This window comes from Artemia sp. Qi Xiang Cuo, chromosome 16, assembly GCF_049724085.1.
Source record: "Artemia sp. Qi Xiang Cuo chromosome 16, ASM4972408v1, whole genome shotgun sequence".
Classification (NCBI taxonomy): Eukaryota; Metazoa; Arthropoda; class Branchiopoda; order Anostraca; family Artemiidae; genus Artemia; species Artemia sp. Qi Xiang Cuo.
In genome coordinates this window covers 48,472,324-48,492,622 of record NC_142809.1, presented here as the reverse complement: position 1 = coordinate 48,492,622, position 20,299 = coordinate 48,472,324, and the positions used below count along the sequence as shown (strand labels likewise).

The 20,299-nt window shown below is 33.7% G+C and overlaps 1 protein-coding gene across 1 annotated transcript in view; it reads left to right on the top strand.

Annotated features, from left to right (window-relative positions):
• The first annotated feature begins 8,291 nt into the window (after window positions 1-8,291).
• Window positions 8,292-20,299, top strand: part of LOC148943030 (transketolase-like protein 2) — a 60,904-nt gene continuing 48,896 nt past the window's right edge. Inside the window, exons 1-3 of the mRNA XM_089102423.1 lie at window positions 8,292-8,452; window positions 9,309-9,543; window positions 11,876-12,042. Coding sequence (XP_088958549.1) covers window positions 8,292-8,452; window positions 9,309-9,543; window positions 11,876-12,042 — 563 coding nt within the window. The remainder of the gene's footprint in view (window positions 8,453-9,308; window positions 9,544-11,875; window positions 12,043-20,299) is intronic.

The following is a 20,299-nucleotide window of genomic DNA, read 5'->3' as shown; positions in this document are numbered from 1 at the left end:
AAGAAAGTTTCTGTATATAGAAACCTTTTTAATTAACAAAAATAATTATTATTATAAAATAAAATGTTACGATATGGTAGAGAACTAACTCTAGGCCATAGTAACTAATTTAATTTTTAAAAGGAAAAATTACGGCAGAAACCTAAATGGTAGTATATGTAAGCTATATTTCATAAGAACCGTCAACCGAGATTTGAACTCAGATCACAGAATTCAAAGTCCTATCCGGGTTGCAGCGGTAGCTAGCAACCTAGTAAGAGACGATCACGTCCAATGTTAAGAAATATAAAACCCATAAATCCTAAGAAATGGAGTCAGATCGAAACAAAATGTACACCATTAGAACCGCCTTGTCCAAAACCCCTGTATATGAAACTTTCTGTCCCTTGTCTTGGAATATAATAAAGAACGACCTCTTGCCTATACTAAATTTTATACGCCACTTAATTATAGTATAGGTTAGTAATTCAACAGATAGCATGGCACTGGAACATCGTAGAGAGTTGTTCAATGGCTCATTTTAAAGGAAATAAATGGGGTTAAAAACCTTTTGTAATTGAAAAAAATTATTTTTATTACATTAAGACATTTTAATTATGTTCCTTAAGAAATCATCATAAGTAAAAAATTTCCCATACATTACATTAAAAGACGATCATTGGAATAGCATACCGCTGCATACATTAGACTTAGTTAGCTACTTGATTGCTTGAGGTTCGTCTCTTACTATTTCAAAGAAGAAAAAACCGTAGGCTTTTTCTTGTTTGTAATGATATATTTATAAAACATCAAAGGAGAGTTGATCACCCCTCCCCCCTAGCCTGGATGTTTAAAAATCGGATGTGCAGCTTATGTTTACACTTATACGAATATGTTTGAGATTACATAAAGGATCGATGTCCGTCAAGAGGATCTAATGTAGTACTAATTAATAGAAGTTTTATTTAGACTTTAAATAGACCAATAAATATTCTGGACCGTACAGAATAGTCAAAAAGTACGATAACGATCTTACTTTTAAAGTAGTGAACCCCGATAGCGGAAGAACTTACACGGCATATGTTAGCCGAATAAAAAGAGCAAAATTTCCAGAAAGATAGGTACCACGTCCCTCGTCTACCGATTCGTCAGATACAGAAGATGAGCCCCTTAAATCAAGATTGGGAGAGCTAAAACCCTTTAATTTCAAGCAAGACTATTTTGAGAATGATAGTGACGAGGAAAACTTTGAAGAATTTTTAGCTATGAAAAATCTAGTTATTCCCAAGAGGAAATCCCCAACATCAGTAAGAATAAAAACGCCAAAAGATCCAAAAAGTTCATCATCGGAGAGCGTAGGAGAATTAGATTATACGATATCTCCAAAAATCCAATTTTCCCTGATAGAATTTCGACCCCTTGTTCCCCCAAAAGATTTCCAGACGGTATGGTTTCCCCTGCAACACCAATAGAGAGGCCCCTGTCATTGCAGGTGGAATTGATTTTCCGGGTTGCAGCGGTAGCTAGCAGCCTAGTAAGAGACGATCACGTCCAATGTTAAGAAATATAAAAACCCCTAACTCCTAAAAAAAGAGTCAGATCAAAACAAAAAGTACACAATTAGAACCGCCTTGTCCGAAACCCCTATAAAGGAAACTTACCGCCCTTTGGCTTGAATAACAAAGAAAATATATTGGCCTGAAAATCAAGAAAATTTACTTTATTCACGTTATTCTCCACAAACAGGATATTTTTTCTTTCTTCTTCTTTTCCACAGATAGCTTGGCACTGGAACATCGTAGAGAGCTGTTCAATGACTCATTTTAAAGGAAATTAATTGGGTTAAAAACCTTTTGTAACTAAAACAAATTATTTTCAAAACAGGATAAATTTTTCCACTACTGTATTTTTGATGTCTTTTCAAAGATATTTGATTATTGAAGCAATCAAACAGTTCGTGGTAAAGTTGTATTTAAACTTAATATTCCATAGATAGCTTGGCACTGAAACATCGTAGACAGTTGTTCAATGACTCATTTTAAAGGAAATCTCTAGATCTAGTGCTATTTGTACTTCATTTTTTTAATTAATTATTTTTTATTTTAATAAGGAACGACCTCTTATACTATCTTACATAGGCAACTTAACTACAACATAGGCTTGTACATTTATATTTTAAGTCAAGACATGAAAAATTACCTCTGACGGAGAATCGAACCCCGGTAACCCGCGTGACAAGCGGGTATGCTTGTCACATACTCATTGTACTATTGGAAACCTATCAAAAATATGTTACATATAAGATATGATAATAAATTTATTAACACTAACACTTTCACAGTTTTAATTGCTGTAATTAAAGCATTTGAAATTCAGATCCTCTCATCTCAGGGTATCAAGAGAGTGTAATTCTAGGAACGACAGTTAATATTACAAAGCTACTTTTATCATTCACTTTAAAAATTCATTATTTCAAATTAAACCACAAGTGAGAGGTTTCAAATAACAAAATCTTACAATTGTAATAAATGTTATTTAACCGACCATTTATTATATTCTTGATAGCCTTTTTATATACTCAATGTCTATGCTTTAGAAATATTACTCTTCTTTTTATAGACTCCATACAACAGATTCTTTTTGAAAAGAAGACGGGACAGGATTATATTTATTTTTATACTTTCCAATTTGTAATATACTGCATAATTGGATGCTAGCCTATTATAGTAATTTTATTATTTTGTCATTCTAATCAATCATAGCAAGATAATCAGCGAATGACGTGAGAATACTTTATTTAGGGGTTAAAAATGACGCGATACGAAATGAAACTTCAGATAGCTAGAAACATGAATCTTATTTACATGCAATCTTTGAAAGGAATAACATTGTGAAGGAATTATATAACTTATAAACTTTAGATTTTTTCATATATAGTTTTATAGCCTAGCTGCCTGTAGCCTAGTTAATGTTATGTTTGGAAAGGAGTAACATTTTAAAGAAATTATACAACTTATAGCTTTTGGCCTAGCTAATGTCCTTCTTGGAAAGTAATAACATTTTGAAAGAATTACAACTTACAAATTTCTAGTAAGATTATTTCTTCTTCAATTTGTTCTAAAATTCAATGTTTTTACATTTTATTTCGGTAAAGTTTGTAGTTACAGCTATTTTTTATTTACAAATATTTTTTTAACAATTTTATGAAATGTCTTTAACTTTCTGTTTTTGATCTTTTATCTATTATTACTGTTATATAATTTTTTGTGAAGTAAAAACAGATGAAATATCTCAGTCTCCCTTGTTTTGTTATTCAACCCGTTGAAAAAATTGTAGTCACAGTAAATGCTGGAAGAGCTTTTCTGTTTGTGGATTTGCTGTGAGAAGCGGACATTCTTTTAACAGCAGAAGCACAAGTAAAAATTTATTTTTGTGTACCATTTAGTCCTATCCTTTTAATAATCTGTCTCTGGTTCTTTCAAATAGTGCTGTAACTTGATTCGACTTTAGTTTTCTATTAAAAATATGAAAAGGGTCAACTCTATGAAGTTTTATCATAAACTAAATTTTGATTTAAATGAATTCTATTTCATATTCAAACAAATCATAATTATTTCCTACAGAAATATTATAACCTAGCTGCCTCCATTATAAAACCTGAAAGGATAAGACACAATTTATTTAAACAAATTTATATAGGTGATAACAGTGGACAAGAAGTATATAGAGCTATAGGACTCACAGACACATATTTACATACGCTATTAGTGCGAGGATAATAAGGGGTCGGGTTTGATCCTGGGGGTGGACAGGGACGGCCGTGTAAAGCCTTTACGTCGGAGAACTGTTGTCACGGATCTCTGTGCATTCATGTAAAACTAGCAGTGCATCCAGAAGATCCAGGATCAAACATGCCTAATTACTTATATGTCACAGTAATTTTTTGCCTTAGGAATATTTTGAGCGAAAATAGCTATTTCAAAATTTGATCGGGTATATTTGAAGAAAAAAGGTGTAAAAGGGTGGGGGTGCCATCTCAAAACTTTTTACTCTTAAAAGGGTCTATGAATACTAGTCAAATAAGCTGTTTTATTTAGAAAATGAGGAGTTCTTACAAAAAGGCCCAATAAAACATTAAAGCCTTATGGTCTTTTTTACCTTTGGTTTTCTATTGTCTAAAACTTAGTAACAGAAAATAAATTAATAAAAAAAAACTAAAAAAACTTTACATAAGAGATAACCATTAACAAGCAGTATAAGGAGCTATCCTCCCATTTGCACTATAAATGGGAGGATATCAAAGGGTCCAGTTGGCGACCCTGTTTTCACTGATCTTATTGCACAACTAAGAAAACAATAAAACATCGAAACCTTATTGCCTTTATGTCAATAAAGAAATCCTTTTATATGGAGACAAAATATACAAACAAAAAAAATTCTTTTAATATCTAGAAAGAATTATATAATAGTTGCAGTATATAGACCTATCCTCCCATTTTTTACTCACATGGGTAGTACAGGACTGTTCAGGAATATCAAATATAAGGTCACTTCAATATACTGATAAGAACGCTATAGCAGATGAACACATCGAGGTTTCCAAACCACATGAACTTGGTTCTACACAAATCAAGAGCACAATGGTACACTTGTCACACCTTAATTGTCTTCAAAGGAGACTGGTCCTGGACTGACATAAGACTCAAAATTCACAGTGTCAAGACTGTAAATTGACTCATCACTAACTTATAACTGGAAATTTACTGATTCAAGACAAAAAATTAACTACCTTCTTAGCTGCTAAACCTAGCTACTATATTTTTTGAATTTGCCTAGGGTTACATTAAGGCACCACTTGTCACCTGTATTCCTATTGGACTAAAAAAGCACATAATTCGACAACCTGAAGTTATGTGTAATTAATTACTATGATTCATACATTTCAGAATTTTTCCTGTCAAACTATGTATCACTCTAATATTTATTGCTAACGAGCTAAAACATAAAATCGCGAAGAAAATAAGGACAATTAACAGCCAGTGAAAAAAGTCAGTGAAAGCCAGTTTTTTTCACTGCTTGTTAAATGTCCTCGTTTTCTTCCTTTCTTCGTGATTTTAGGTTTTTATCATGATTAGCCAGTGTGGTATGAGAAATTATATTTTGCTAACGAGTTTTCACCTAGTTTCAAGATAACTTATGATTTATTGCGATGAAACTTTGTTTCGACAATAAAAATTTAATACATTTGAAAACATTGTATCTCTTGTGGATATTTTTTGTCTAATAACTTGACAGTTTGGTGATTAAGGTTCCTAAAATTAAACTGTATTGTTGACCAACTATTGCGCATATTTAATCAGACTGCTATTTATCTCAGACCTTTGTGACAATTTGACTTTTTGCTTCAAGATTGATTTATTGATCGCATCCAACTTTTGTTGTGGGAAAGATTCTACAAAGTTTATTCGAGCTTGATATATTTGTTCACTATCTGTAATTTACATGACCGGGCATTATTTAATTAAATTCTGTGGGTTTCAAGAATGTGCATTGTCAGTTTAATATACATATACTGATAATTAGTAATCAAAATGATAATATTATTTGATTTATTAAAGTTATAATAGCATAAAAACATTTATATTTTTTTCAGTAAAAGACAAATTTTGTTCTGGCCTTGGGAAGGCATAGAGGTTTGGCGCCCAACTTATGTTAATTTCCACTCGTTTTGAGTTTGACTCGGTCATTTATTGTAATTTCTGTTCGTTTTGAGTTTCATTTATTTATCTATGCTGATTTGTGGTAGTTTCACGGTTGGTAGATTATTTGATTTTTATCTTTGCTCATTTTTTTTAATGGAGTTCTTTACTTTTCTTTGAAAAATTTATTTTTTGGAAAAAGTTTTTTTTAATTAATGACTAACAAAAAGGGAACTAGCCCTTTGAATTTCAAATCAAATAAGTCCTTTTTGAAGTTTCTGAGACAAAGTTTTCTTTAAAAACCTCTTGGAAAAAAATAAATAATAATTAAAAAAACATTGGAGCTGTATGGCCTTTACTGTAGACAACGCTTTAGCGTTGTCTCTGATGAGATATGTTCAGAATTTACTGCGATATCAAATTAATTTAGCATTAATTAAAGGTATAATTATTCCGTATACTTAGCGTCAGGTGGTAGTATTATTTTAATATTATATGAAGAATAGCGTATTTTCAATCAATATAATCATTATCATATTAAGCGAAGTAATAATGATTAGTAGTAGTAGGAGAGTATAATCTCAATCATGTAAAATAATATCATATCAGTTGAAGGTAATTTTAGTATTAGGAGAAGGGAGAAAATAGTAAAAGTTAATATAGTGTCTAGAATGCAACCAAAGAAAAACTTTAGTCTGGTGAAGGAACCTAAAAAAAGAAAAATAAGAAAGAAATGTAATACCAGTTTAAGAATAACAAAGTAATGAGAAGTGTATACACAAAAGCATTAGTTGTATAAAATGTCAATCAAACTTATAAAGAGTAAAGGTTAACCAGATAAAAAAAATTCAAAAAGGACCGATCCGGAGAATAAAGATGGGGACATCATTAAACAAAGGGAAGGGTAATATATTGCTTGGCCAGATAACAAAAAATTCAAACCTTTTTTCTTTCATTACCAAGAAAATAATCATGGCTTTTCAAACAAAATTCCAATCACATCGATTCTGATACGCTGTCACGAAGTATTTCACGAAACATTTTTAACGCATTGTTCATTTTTAACGCAACAAAAAAGTAATACTCTGTATATTGTCGATAGAATTTCAATAGTCCTCTTGGCATATATTCCTCTAACTTACCAACAAAGAGGATTTTTGCCACCACCAACAAGCAGATATGCATATTCACATATCTGCTTGACAGATTCAAAATGCAACACAGAAAGTATTACAGAATAATTGTCAGAACAATGTATATTATTAACGGAATTTTAATGAGCGAAAGCTTTTCAGAATAAATTCTAACAAAGAGGTCTTAACTTATTCGCTTAATAAATTCCAGATGTAACAAAAAGTGTTACATGTGTCGTAGATGGAATTACAATCCTTTTGTGTCACTACTGGAAAATTATTGGAGCATTTGTAGTGCATAGTAAGGGACGAGGCAGTGGCGAAAACCAATTTCGTCCAATGATAGATTAGGCCATAGTATCCCGGAGGGAAACCATAAAATATCTCTTGGTAAAAATATGTATCCTAAATCAGTCTCAAATTAGTCTGGAGAAAGTTAAGATCGATTTTTCATCCTTACCCTGTGTTAGACTCAAATTATGAACTACTTGATAGTATAATTCGATTTGATAGGTCGTGTTGAGTAGCACTTATTTATACAGTGTCAAATGATTTTTATTATTTTTGTGCTCAATAGAGTTATCGTGTTTTAACCCAGGCCATTCATGCTTGAATACTGAAGTACTTTTATCTTGTAAATACCTTTTTACACTACTATCTATACCCATGTGAGTACGAATAAATCTATTACATTCTTATTTGCGTCTTTCCATGTTAGTACATCTCAGTATTAGTCCTGTTTCTCCTTTCGCTCCCTGAGGAGTCTGATCTTCACAACCTAATGTATCGGCAGTAAAAAGTAACCTAGTAAAGCGACTACTCTAGATGTTATGGCTATGAAGTTGTGGTACCGTTTCTTCGACAGTAGAATTGAGGGTCAGTCATCAAGTAAATAAGTTAAAATAATAATTAAAAATTTTCTACAACCCCCCCCCGTTACAAACGACAAGGAGGTTCCAAATTAACAAAGATTCCCGGGAAGAAAATTCTCAATTAAAAAACCCCTGTTAAAAAACTAATAGAACATGAAATTTTTTCTTAGCTTTTGCTCATTTTTTTATATTAAAAGTAAAACTGACATATTTGCAAGAAGAGACAATCTGCGGATTTCAATTGTACTATTCAAATTCCTTATAAACAAAATATCAAACATAATATGAACATGAAAAAAGAGAATAGAACGCTCTCCCCCCCCCCCTGATTAAGAGTAACAAGAGACTTAATTAATTCCCATACTATTTTTACAAAAAAACTAGACCAATTCTATCATAACCGAAAAAAAAGCTAGATATACCAATTTACGATCATGATTGACCTATTCTCACCGCCTCGATCATTTGAGCCCTACTGAAAATATTGCATTCTACTATAGGAGCAAAAGATTCAAGATATTTGGAAGGATGGCCAAGATATGTGAGCAGAGCTAGGTTACTCCGAAACTGATTATGCAACCCACTTAATGGTATTTGAACCCCAAAAAATGGAGGAGGAGACAAGTCAGACAACTGAAGTGGTTATTTTAAGAATTATTAAGACGGAAGAAGAAGAAGAAATTCAAGACATAAAACCGGATGAACCGGATATTATATTTCTCAAAACCGTGTTACAAGTTGATTTTACACAACTCTTTATCATAAAGCGGTGGCCTAAATAAGACCATAGTATATTGACAGATAAACATATTGAAAGAGTAAAGTCCATCCTCTCTAAGGGAACATAGGATAAAAATTGGAAACACAGGAGAAAAATCGAATTTCGCTGATAATCCAAATATTAGAATAAAGATTTGTGTATGCCATTCCTCTGTGGAGAAAAAGGTGAAAATAAAACAAACTATCCTCCTCGCTCCATCCCCCGTAAGACTCACAGCGACCATGAACCGGTGGAGGAGAGGAATTAGGACAAAGTCTTAGCGGTTCATCCCATGTATTGCCAGCGTTCGATTTACCAAACTCTTCCTTGTACAATTTATATGTTTATAGGATTAAGTTTCGACAATCCTTTAATATATTTAAGACGGGTAGCATTATGACAGATCCAATATACATAGTCCACATCTTTGTGGAAAAGATTCGAACCTTTCTTGAATGAAAGATTTACAAATGGGGAGGGAGGAATAGTATCAAGGCATCCATCTTATATATTTTTTTAATCTAAACCAGAAGTCGAGGGACGTATATCCGGTTTACATGCAAACTGAAATGCAAATACTTCATCCAAACTTACATTATTTTAAGGTGGCATTTTTGGGTAAACAAGGTCGCAATAGTTCGACATACAGGCATGTTTTTTAAGTAAGTACCGTTTTGTGATTCCGCCACCACAGTGCTAAGGTTGGCGTTCTGTGCATGCGCGCTGGTTACCTACACCTCTTGTCTACGCAATAGTCTGAATCGTCAATGTATACGTTGTTTACTGAGTGTTTAAGATGCCTCCAGCAATCGTGAGTCCCGCCAATTGTGAAGTACGGGCTGTTATATGTTATATGTTTTCTTAGTGCCAAAGACGTAAAACTGATCGATATTCATCGTGAGATCAGTGAAGTTTACGGACAAAACCTTATAAGCGATGGAATGGTAAGGAAATGGGTGAGAGCCTTTAAAGATGGACGCACAAATGTGCATGATGAAGAACAGAGTGGGCGTTCCTTGGTCTTTAATGAAGATTTGTTCCAGAAAGTGGAAAAAGGGAGACAGAAACAGACGCTTTACAATTTCATCAATGTGCGACTGGTTTCCTCAATATTCTCGTAGTGTTTTGTATTGCATTGTGACTGAAAACTTGAATTACCGAAAATTGTGTTCACGTTGGGATCCAAAAATGTTGACGGAGTTGCACAAACCCCAACGTTTAGGCAATGCATTGACTTTCCTTGAGCGGTACCACAATGAAGGTGAAGGTTTTTTAGATCAAATTGTTACTGGTGACGAAACATGGGGAGGCCTACGTCAGACCAGAATTAATGCAACAATCCATGGAATGGCGACATTCATCATCACCCAAAAAAGTGAAGTTTAAGCAAACAATTTTTGCCCGGAAAATCATGTGCACAGTTTTTTTGGGACAAAAAAGGAGTATTGCTAGTGGGGTTTCTGCCTCGTAATTAGACAATCAATGCAGCATCTCATTGTGATACATTGAACAATCTGCGTCGTGCAATTCAGAAAAAAGACGTGGCAAGTTGAGTAAGGGTATCGTTTTGCTGCATGACAATAACCGCCCACATGTGGCTAATCAAACCAAAAACTCATTAAATCTTTTAAATGGGAAACTCCAGATTATCCTCCATACAGCCCTGAAATTTTTTAATTCCAAAACGTACTTACTTAAAAAACATGCCTCGAACAAGGATCAATGGTAAGAATTGACGCGTACAAATCTATAGTACACGAATAAGATATCACTTTGTTCAGAGCAGCTGTGTGCTAAGCAAAAGCTCGTACATTACCTGATAGTTCATAGTTTAAGTTTGGTCTCTAACACAAAACAATGGTCTTTGGCGAGTCGCTGATACTTCAACAACACTAACTCTATCGTGAGTCGCTGCTACATGAAGACTAAAAATTATCTCTTTAAACAATGGAACATTGTTTCATTAATTCATACTTGTTTCAAAGTTTTATTTGTACTAGTGGACACTTCTTCATTAATGGCAAGATACATCATATTTTTGTCAGATTAAAAGACATTACGACATTTCATCCAATATTCTTTCTTCATTTTTCATGTAATTTTATTCTAAAGAAAACAATTACGATCGTTCTATTAATAGCGCTATGATTTGCTAAGTGACGATTCAAAGATTCTAATTCCCTTTGTCGGCAATAAAAAGAAATTACGACTCTGTCGATAGGTCACGACTTTCGTGTACTCTATAATCAAGCTAATATTGGACAATAGACAATGTTCTATAGGCCGTGATGAAATTTATTTAAAATACTCTGGATATTTTTTTTAAATAAAAACGATAGGGGGTTTCTATTTGTTTTGATTTCTAATTACGCTTTATGATTCTAGGATAGATTTTGATGGTAATTTTAAGATCAAGAAGAACTCAAGGGAACAAGGAAACTCAAGGGAACAATCAAGGGAACAAATGAAATTATTCTACAATTATTATTATCTCTTTGGAAGGAGTGATCCCTTTTTTCACCGAATACAATACAATATGAAAAAAGCAAAACAAAATCTGTGAGTGGTGTAGCGGCCATACCTAAAATTTGGAAACTTAGAAAGGAAAATACCTTAATACAGAGATCTCTTGAGACAGAGTGATCCCTTTTTTCAGCAGATACAATACAATATCAAAAAAGGGGAAAATAAATCTGTGAGTAGTGTAGCGACCATACCCTCCATTTGAAAACTTACAAGGTAAGTAGCTTAATATAGAGATCTCTTTGGATGGGTTCATCCCTTTTTTCAACGAGTATAAAACAATATCAAAACAGAATAAAAAACTAATCAGTGAGTAATATAGCGGCGCTACCCAAAACTTGGAAACTTATTACGAAAATGGCTTAACACTGAGGCAGAGAACTAGTAAATAATTGGAACTAGTATGAGTGACCAACCTCCTACAAATTAGAAAAGCCGTTCTTCCATTGTCATGCTCATAATATGGAAGCACTATGATTACACATCAATATTATTTGTTCTCATTACTGGCAAAAGCCATAGCAACAGCAAATTGTCTACTTGTGGTATTTAGACTGTTTTTATAAGACAACCATGTCAGGGCCTTCTGACTTTAAAAGCAGCCAAAGTACTTGCTGAAACATCCAACAACTCCCCTGATCAACCGAATGACTCCGATGAAATGACAAGCAAAATGTTTGCGGCTGGCATTATGTGCCTTTGTGTCGTCATCAATTGCATATATAAGATAAAATTACAACAGCATTTACCGGCAATTATTTTCAAACTGGTTTTGATTACATTTGGATTACAATTGGAATGCACAGTATTGTGTTGTTAGATAAAGAGAATATTGATCTTGGTGATGTTGTCATGCCCTTTTTTGACAAGATTAAAGATAACTCTGGAAAGCAACTATTCTTGTATTAGGTCTGCGCCTCAACACTGGTGGCCTTGAATTTCTTCATGGCCACGACGCTTAGGATTTTCGAGGCTTCAGGCCTTATGGTACAAATATCTTACAATTTACCAAGACAGCAAATGAGGAGACGAGAAGGCTATACTGAGGTCACTCGTCCACTTATACTATCTGCATTGTTAAATGGCTTTCTTATTTTGATGGTTTTTTTCACCTACGGATTTAAAAAGTTTACAGCATGTTGTCAGAGTTAGGAATTTGGGGATTCTTGCCGTCAAAATGGCAGACATTTTTGTAGTTTCGGCCATATTATGAATTATAGTATCTTGGATATATGATATACATAGTGCAATAATATACAGAACAATAATTATCATCATAGTTGCCATAGAAAGAACTTCTACTATCATGGATAGGACTTCTGCCAAATATTAATGGAGAAGAACTTTTCTTGGAATGCTAATGATCCAAATAGAATTCCTCGTGGAGTCATCACCAAGTCCAAAGCTCCAAGCACAGACACTGGAGAACCAACTCTAAAATCAAACAGTTCGTGGTAACGAACTGTAAGTAAGGAGCGACCCGGCTCAATGGTAACCGAAACTCTAGAAAACGGTATATTGATACAAATAGATACATCAAAAGAATCAGATTTTAATGCTAATTTCAAATATATAAGTTTCATCAATTGTACCCACCAAAAGTTAGGCACCTGAGAAAATTTGGCTGATTTTTGAAAAAAGGAGGAAATGCCCTCTAAAAGTTATAGAACCTTAAAGAAAATCACACCATCATATTCAGCGTATCAGAGAACCTTACTGTACAGGTTTCAAGCTCTTATCTACAAAAATGTGGAATTTTGTATTTTTTGCCAGAAGAAAGAACACGGATGCGGTTTTATTTGTTTGTTTGTTTGTTTTTTCCTAGGGGTGATCACATCGACCCAGCGATCCTAGAAGATCGTGGAAGGGCTCATTGGAATGGAAATTAAAAGTTCTAGTGCCCTTTTTAAGTGAACAAAAAAATTGAAGGGCATCAAGGCCCCCTCCCATGCTCTTTTTTTCCCAAAGTCACCTGATCAAAATTTTGAGATAGCCATTTTGTTCAGCATGTTCGAAAATATAATAAGTATGTCTTTTAGGATGACTTAATCCCCCGAAATTCCCGGGGGGAGGGCTGAAAGTTATGAACTTTACCCAATGTTAACATATAGTATTGGTTATTTAGAAGTATACAGACGTTTTCAGGGGAGATTTTTCCTGGTAGTGGGGGGGGGGGTGGCTCGGGGGTTATGGGGGAGGATCTTTCCATGAAGTTTTCATGGGGGACGGGACATTGCTAGGAAGGGGACGCCGGACTTCCCAGCATTATTTAAAGCAAGATCAGAAATTTAAAATAAAAAAACAACTATTTCAACTGCAATAGCAGCAACACCGAAACTTCAAACGAACAGAAAATATTACATATATGATTGGGTTCACCCCGTAGTCAATACCTCGCTCTTTAAGCCAAAGATTTTCTAGTACTTTCATAAGAGCTATTTATTCTAATTAACGGCCTTTGTGATTAAGCGGTCATTTTTAAAGAATTGGAACAAAATTCGAACTTTCGCTTAAAGAGCAAGGTATTGACTAGGGGGCGAACCCCTAATAAACAAATTAAAAATATATGAAGATAGAAGTTCGTTACGTAAGTTAATTCGTAAGTTACGTATATTTATTACTAATAAAAACGTTCGTAAATATAATTAAACAAGTTTCGAGAAAGCCATTTAACTAAATAAAACTAAATTAATATGAAAATGTTGTTTTAATTATTCATGTACGGTGAGCAAATATCAAAACCTGAATTTATTCGAAAACTTTAAAAAATTAAATAAAACAAACAAGTTTTTTAAACTGAAAGTAAGGAGCGACATTAAAACTTAAAACGAACAGAAATTATTCCTTATATGAAAGGGACTGTCCCCTCCTCAACGCCTCGCTCTTTACGCTAAAGTTTGACTCTGTCTCACAACTTTATTTTTTAAAACAATAAAAAACTTTAGCGGAAAGAGCGAGGCGTTGAGGAGGGGACAGCCCCTTTCATATACGGAATAATTTCTGTTCGTTCTAAATTTTATTGTCGCTCCTTACTTTCAGTTTAAAAAACTTGTTTTTTTTTATTTAATAATGACCAGGACCGACCTCTATCCGGTAGGCTTGAAACCATTTTTCTTTCCCTCATTCGAACGCAGCTAGTGTGCTTGCTTTTCCGCTAGGAGTGGGGTTGAGCAAAGTGAGCAGATTGTCAGGCCATACTTCCATGTAGTAAGTTTGACCCCATCCTCCATTTCTCAATGCAAAAACATTGAAATTATTCTAATATATCCTCCAAACCAGTGTAATCGACTAATTAGAGATAAAGTGAACTTTAATTGAAGTTTGAAACCTCGCCGTCATGGGAAAATTATGGTGGGTCTGTGGTGACAAGTAGTGTTTGTTGTTCTATTTGGCATTACTTCACCAACCAAGTAACACCCCTAAGAAAAACAACTTGCTCTTTCACAAAAAGGGTATCGATGAAAAAGGTGAAGCAATCACTCGCAGAAAGTAGGGACATTATTTATAATATTGAAGAATACGCCCCCCTCATACCTACAAAACGGGCCTGCGACTCGCTAATTCCCCCAAATACGGCCCAGCTAGAGGAAAAGTGGGAACTAGGTACCGAAAGAGGAGCGTGAAACAACTAGGTTTTTTGCAGCTAAAAATAAGGGGACTGCAAAAACATCTTAAAATAAAATACTTTGACGCCAAGGGCCCAAGTTAAACCAATCTTTTACTTTTAAATAAGCGTCGTGGTCCAAAAATTTGTTATAAATTAGAAAGATAATCCAAAATGAGTCTAATACATGGGTGTACACCATCCGTTACTTGAAATTTGCAACTACAAGCAATTCCTATATGACCCAAAATCCAAAGAATATGAAGCTAAATAAAGCGGACTATTAATTAGGCGTAAAAAGACATTGCAAAAAAAGAGATGTCCATAAAAGCAAAACGACTACTTTCCACTGGTTTTAATATCCTATCCTTAATTTCAATTACAAACGCAAACCAAGTAATCTCCCCTTGAATTGCTAATATCCTAATTAAAAGTTATTGTGTAGTAAAATTATAATGAAGGCCGCGAAGGTATCCCATCCATGAAAATTAAAATCAGGACTTTAGAGACATATAAGCAGCCTACTGGCGCTGTGCAACATCGAGAGAGGTATTTTGCATTGTGTAAACTACTAACCAAACTAAAGAAAACATTGATTTGTTAGATGCACAAAAATAATAAAATCATAACTTTCATATGCTATCTTAAAGAAACAATCATAAAATCTCCCAGCTACCGACAGATAAATAACATATACCCATCAATCGAAACCCCATAGCAAAGGCAAATGGGTATGGAAAATATAAATGAATTAATTTAATGGAAGATCTATTGATTGAAACAATAGAAGACCTCGACTACTCCTCACTGCATATCCTAACGAGATTTCCCAAGGAAACCTTGAAAGATAGGGCAAATGTAAAAACAATGGCGAATCTGTTGTATTATAGTCTTAGTCAATGCAAATAATCAGGATCAATTGAGTATATGAGGTTACCTGTCAACTTGACGTTTAGGATTTTCTTAGGGAAAAAACACATCGTCCAAGTACTCTCTGGTATCTGAATCCATTGTGGAAAATTTTGGCAGATAAATGATGACAGTGGTTTCACCATAATTTGCTCTTTCAGATTTCTTCCCATATTATTAAGCCAAGGGTACAATTTGCTGAGGGAAGGAAACTTCCTTAAAACCTTATAAAATAATTGCTTGAACATAACCTATGTAAACTCAATAATAAAAAATTGTATTATAAAAACTACAGTACGTGATTATCAAGACATAAAGACAATCACGCTTAATCTCTTCAAAGAACATGAAAATTTCGGATCCAGTGGTTCCTAGCTTCGACATTATAATACATGAATGAAAATTTTGTAATGAGCCAAATTTTCAATTGATCTTTAACGCTGTAAAAACCATAAAAAATCCCTTTCCATTACCCAAAAGGTGCCACAAGGTCATTTAGAATAATATGCAAAAGCTACCACATAGAGTAATCTTCCCATTCCCAACCAGTTATTGACATATTCGATGCATTCAAAAAACAGTTAATATGGTAGAGATAATGTAACTTTTGAATTAAAGCTTATAAGCGCAAATGAATTGTTGTTTGAAGAATACAAGGTACGACCCGAGGATAAACCCATATTAAAGGTAGTTGCAGATGAGCATGAAAAAAAACCGAGTGTTCCTTTGTATATATCATAAATAGATATTGTAATTTTAAGGTATTTTAGTCTGTAGTGTTAAGGGTTTTCATGTGTATACCGATCGCACCAACTGTGCTGTTGGGGTTTAAGGCTGTGAACTTGCACCTTATAAGTTTTCCGATCGCGCCACTTGTAACGCCAAAGATTCTGCCAATTGTGCCATCGAGGACTGTGCCACAGCAATGGGGAGTAAGTTAAATGGGTGACCACGCCACTCTTAATGTTAGAGAGAATATAAAATGTGTAACTACAAAAGTGTAACCCCTTTTCCTCGGGTTATCTCCAAATCAGATTCCTTAGAGAGCGCTGCCTATGGAGTACAATTGAACTAGTTATCTACTGTGGGATGAGATACAGGCATATAATAAGAACAAACACAAATAGAAAAGTAATAGTTTTATTTAAACTTACATTTTAGGTTCACGACAATGTATGTAAATGACCCAAGCTTCACTTCACATAGACAACAATAGAGGCAAAGTTAATCATTAAATTGACTCTCCGTAATAATAGTAATAATCATAATGATTACAATAATAATAATAATGGCAACAGAGATAATCCATAATTGACGCGAAAAACACTTTTCTTAACTATATCACACTAGTATTGATTATGCGCGCTAAGAGCTATTTCACAATTGGCCCAACTCCTGTGGAGGGGCCGCTAACTTGTCATTATGTTTACCAACTCAACTCATTATGCTAGCTGCCCATCCAAAATATTTTTTTTTAATATTTTGATGATTGAACATTCGTTCCCTTATTATAACTTGAAACTTCCTATAAACTTTGTATCTCGTGAATTTTTATTGCCAAGCATCTTCGCAAAATTCAAAACCATCTTCCTTGTCTAGCTGAGAAGAAATTAAACAGCATGAGAGGAAATGTAAAAAAGTTGAATAATGCCATGAAAGTAACATTACACGTTCAGAAGATACAAGCAAGTATAGCAAATTACCAGAAAGACAAAGTTGAAATGATATCTAAAAAAATCTCAAAAACCGTAAAGTGCCACTTCTAAAAGTTCTAATGCGGAATTATCGAAAATCAGTTCCGAAGAGTCTGACGGCGAGTCAGACCATAAGGTGGTTAAAGAAACGGGAAAGTCAAAACCGACTTAAAAAAAAAATTAAAAGGTCAAGAATTTTTGAAAAAACAATACAAAAAATTTTATCTTATATCGTTAGCAAAACTTAAAAAGAAAAAAAAACACAAGAAACAGAAGAAAAAGTAACGAAACAGTCAGGTAGAACGGTTAAGAAACCGGACAGATTAAAATACCCTTCAAAACACAAAAAAAATATTTTTAATAGTTCGGTGTCATGAAGGAATAATAATTTAGGAACTTGTGGTGTATGAATAAAAATTATACAACTACAAAAATTTAGTTGATACGGAGGCATGCGTGTCCTTATCGGAAGCTTCCCGGAGGGTGGTGGATCTCAACTCCCTTACAAGAATCAACTGTACCTCTAAAAAACTGAACTAATCAATAAACAACCCAAAATAAACCCAGCTATTGAGATTAATGACGGATTCTATATTGTGGGAAATTTGGGTTCTGTTTCGCCTACAAACAGTGTTTTATTCAGTTTGTAGGAGACACAGTTCCTATACTCCTCCATGAAAATCAGCTCATATTTCTACAAAATGACCCAGGGAAACCATCCCCAACTCAGTATTAAGTTGTGTCATCGAACTAATAACTAATAGCCATCTACTAATAACCAAATATGACGTAATAAGTGACATGACGTAATATCTAAAACCTATTGTGTACTTATAACCATATATGATTTAATGAGCGACGTGACGTAAAAATTGAAAAAATTAATTTCTATTTTATTTTCGTTTTTAGTTCAGAATCGCTAAAGTTATAAACTGCAAAAATATTTATGGTGTCTTAACAATAGTTTTAATCTTTTAATTTAGACTAGAAAAATACCTGAAAATTTAAAAATTAGTTTAATTTTTTGTTAGGTTCTTGATACTTGATACGGGACATAAAATCCGGGTTGCAGCGGTAGCTAGCAACCTAGTAAGAGGCGATCACGTCCAATGTTAAGAAATATAAAAACCCATAGTTCCTAACAAAGGAGTCAGATCAAAACAAAAAGTACACCATTAGAACCGCCTTGTCCAACACCCCTGTATAGGAAACTTTCTGTCCCTTGGCTTGAACAGCAAGGGAAATATATTGGCTTGAAAATCAAGAAAATTGACTTTAACCACGTTATTCTCCCCAAACGGGATATTTTTTCTCTTTTCTTTTTTCTTTTCCACAGATAGCTTGGCACTGGAACATCGTAGAGGGTTGTTCAATAGCTCATTTTAAAGGAAATTAATTGGGTTAAAAATCTATAGTAACTAAATTAAATTATTTCTAAAAGAGAATAAATTTTTCCACCAAAAACTGCATTTTTGATGTCTTTTCACACTGCAGTCTTTCAAACATAATCGTATACCAGCGGTAAGATTTGAACCCACGCCTCCGAGGAGACTTGTGGCTAACACCAGTGTCTTGGACCACTCGGCCAGGTGCCTCTTATAATTTGGGTTGCAGTAGTAGCTAGCAACCTAGTAAGAGACGATCAGTCCCATGCTAAGAAATATAAAAACCCAAAACTCCTAAAAATAGAGTAAGATCAAAACAAAAGTACATCATTAGAACTACCTTGTCTGAAACCCTACTAGATAAATAATGAATGTCGTCATAGCTTTATATTAGAGCTATGACGTGAATAGAAAAACACGAAATTATATTGTTGTTTCTGATGACGTCATGAAATAATATCATTGCGCCATGAAGTCAATAAAATCATTACGCCGTGACGTCATAATTACTACTTAAGAACGACAAAGATGTAAATTCTCTCATTCTTGATGAGAATAATGGTTAGATCGAAGCAAGCTATACGCAATTTGAAAAAAAAACAGTACTACACAAACAACAGAGATAGTATCTTGAAAAGAGAAAAGCAAAGGTATTCAACCGACCAGGCGTATCGAGAAGTAAAAATTGAGAGAGCAAAACAAAGGTATTCAACCGACCAGGCGTATCGAGAAGTAATAATTGAGAGAGCAAAACAAAACAGCAAGATGTGTTATCACAATGATGAAGATTATGGACATGCAAAAATTTAGACAGCCAAACAAAAGTTCAAGGAGAGTTATCACAATGATGAAGATTACCGCATCAAATATAAGAAAAACCAAAAGCAAAGGTATTCAACCGTCCAGGTGTATCGAGAATTACATTAAGGAACGAACTGTAGTCCATAGTAACTGAAGTAATAAAAGCAATCACTATATAGATGATTATTCTAATTGTATCCGCATAAAGAATCAATATATAGAAGCCTTCTGCGTACCGAGTGCAAGCAGATATATATTGTCTTTGAATAGACTGCAGTATGAAAAGAAACTTAATTGCGTAAAGAGCAAACAAACTTGTAATTGCAAAAATGTTTGTATACATTTTAACAGGGATTACAACAATTCAAAATCCTTACAAAATAAAACCAATAGTTTGAAGCTTAGTAAAAATCATTGTTAGAAATCGGACCTGCTGTAATAATCAAATATCTTTGAATAGATGCAGTATGAAAAAATATTTAATTGCGTAAGGAGCAAAATACTGACAGTTGCAAAACATTTGTAGATATTTTAACAAGGGATTACAACAATTCAAAAATTTTGAAAATTAAAACCAAAAGTTTGAAGTTTAGTAGAAATTGCTGATAGAAATCGGATATGCTGTAATAATCAAATATCTTTGAATAGTTTGCAGTATGAAACAACATTTAATTGAGTAAAGATCAATAAATGGTAATTGCGAAAATTTTTATATTTATTTTAACAAGGGATTACAAAAATTCAAAACCATACAAAATAAAACCAAAATTTTGAAGCTTAGTAGAAATCGTTGTTAGAAATTGGACTTACTTTAGCAATCAGTATCTTTGAAAAGACAGAGCACTGAGAGACATTAAATTGCGTAAGGAGGAAAAAACTAGAAATTAGAAAAATATTTGTATTTATTTTGACAAAGGATTACAACAATTTCAAAACCTTA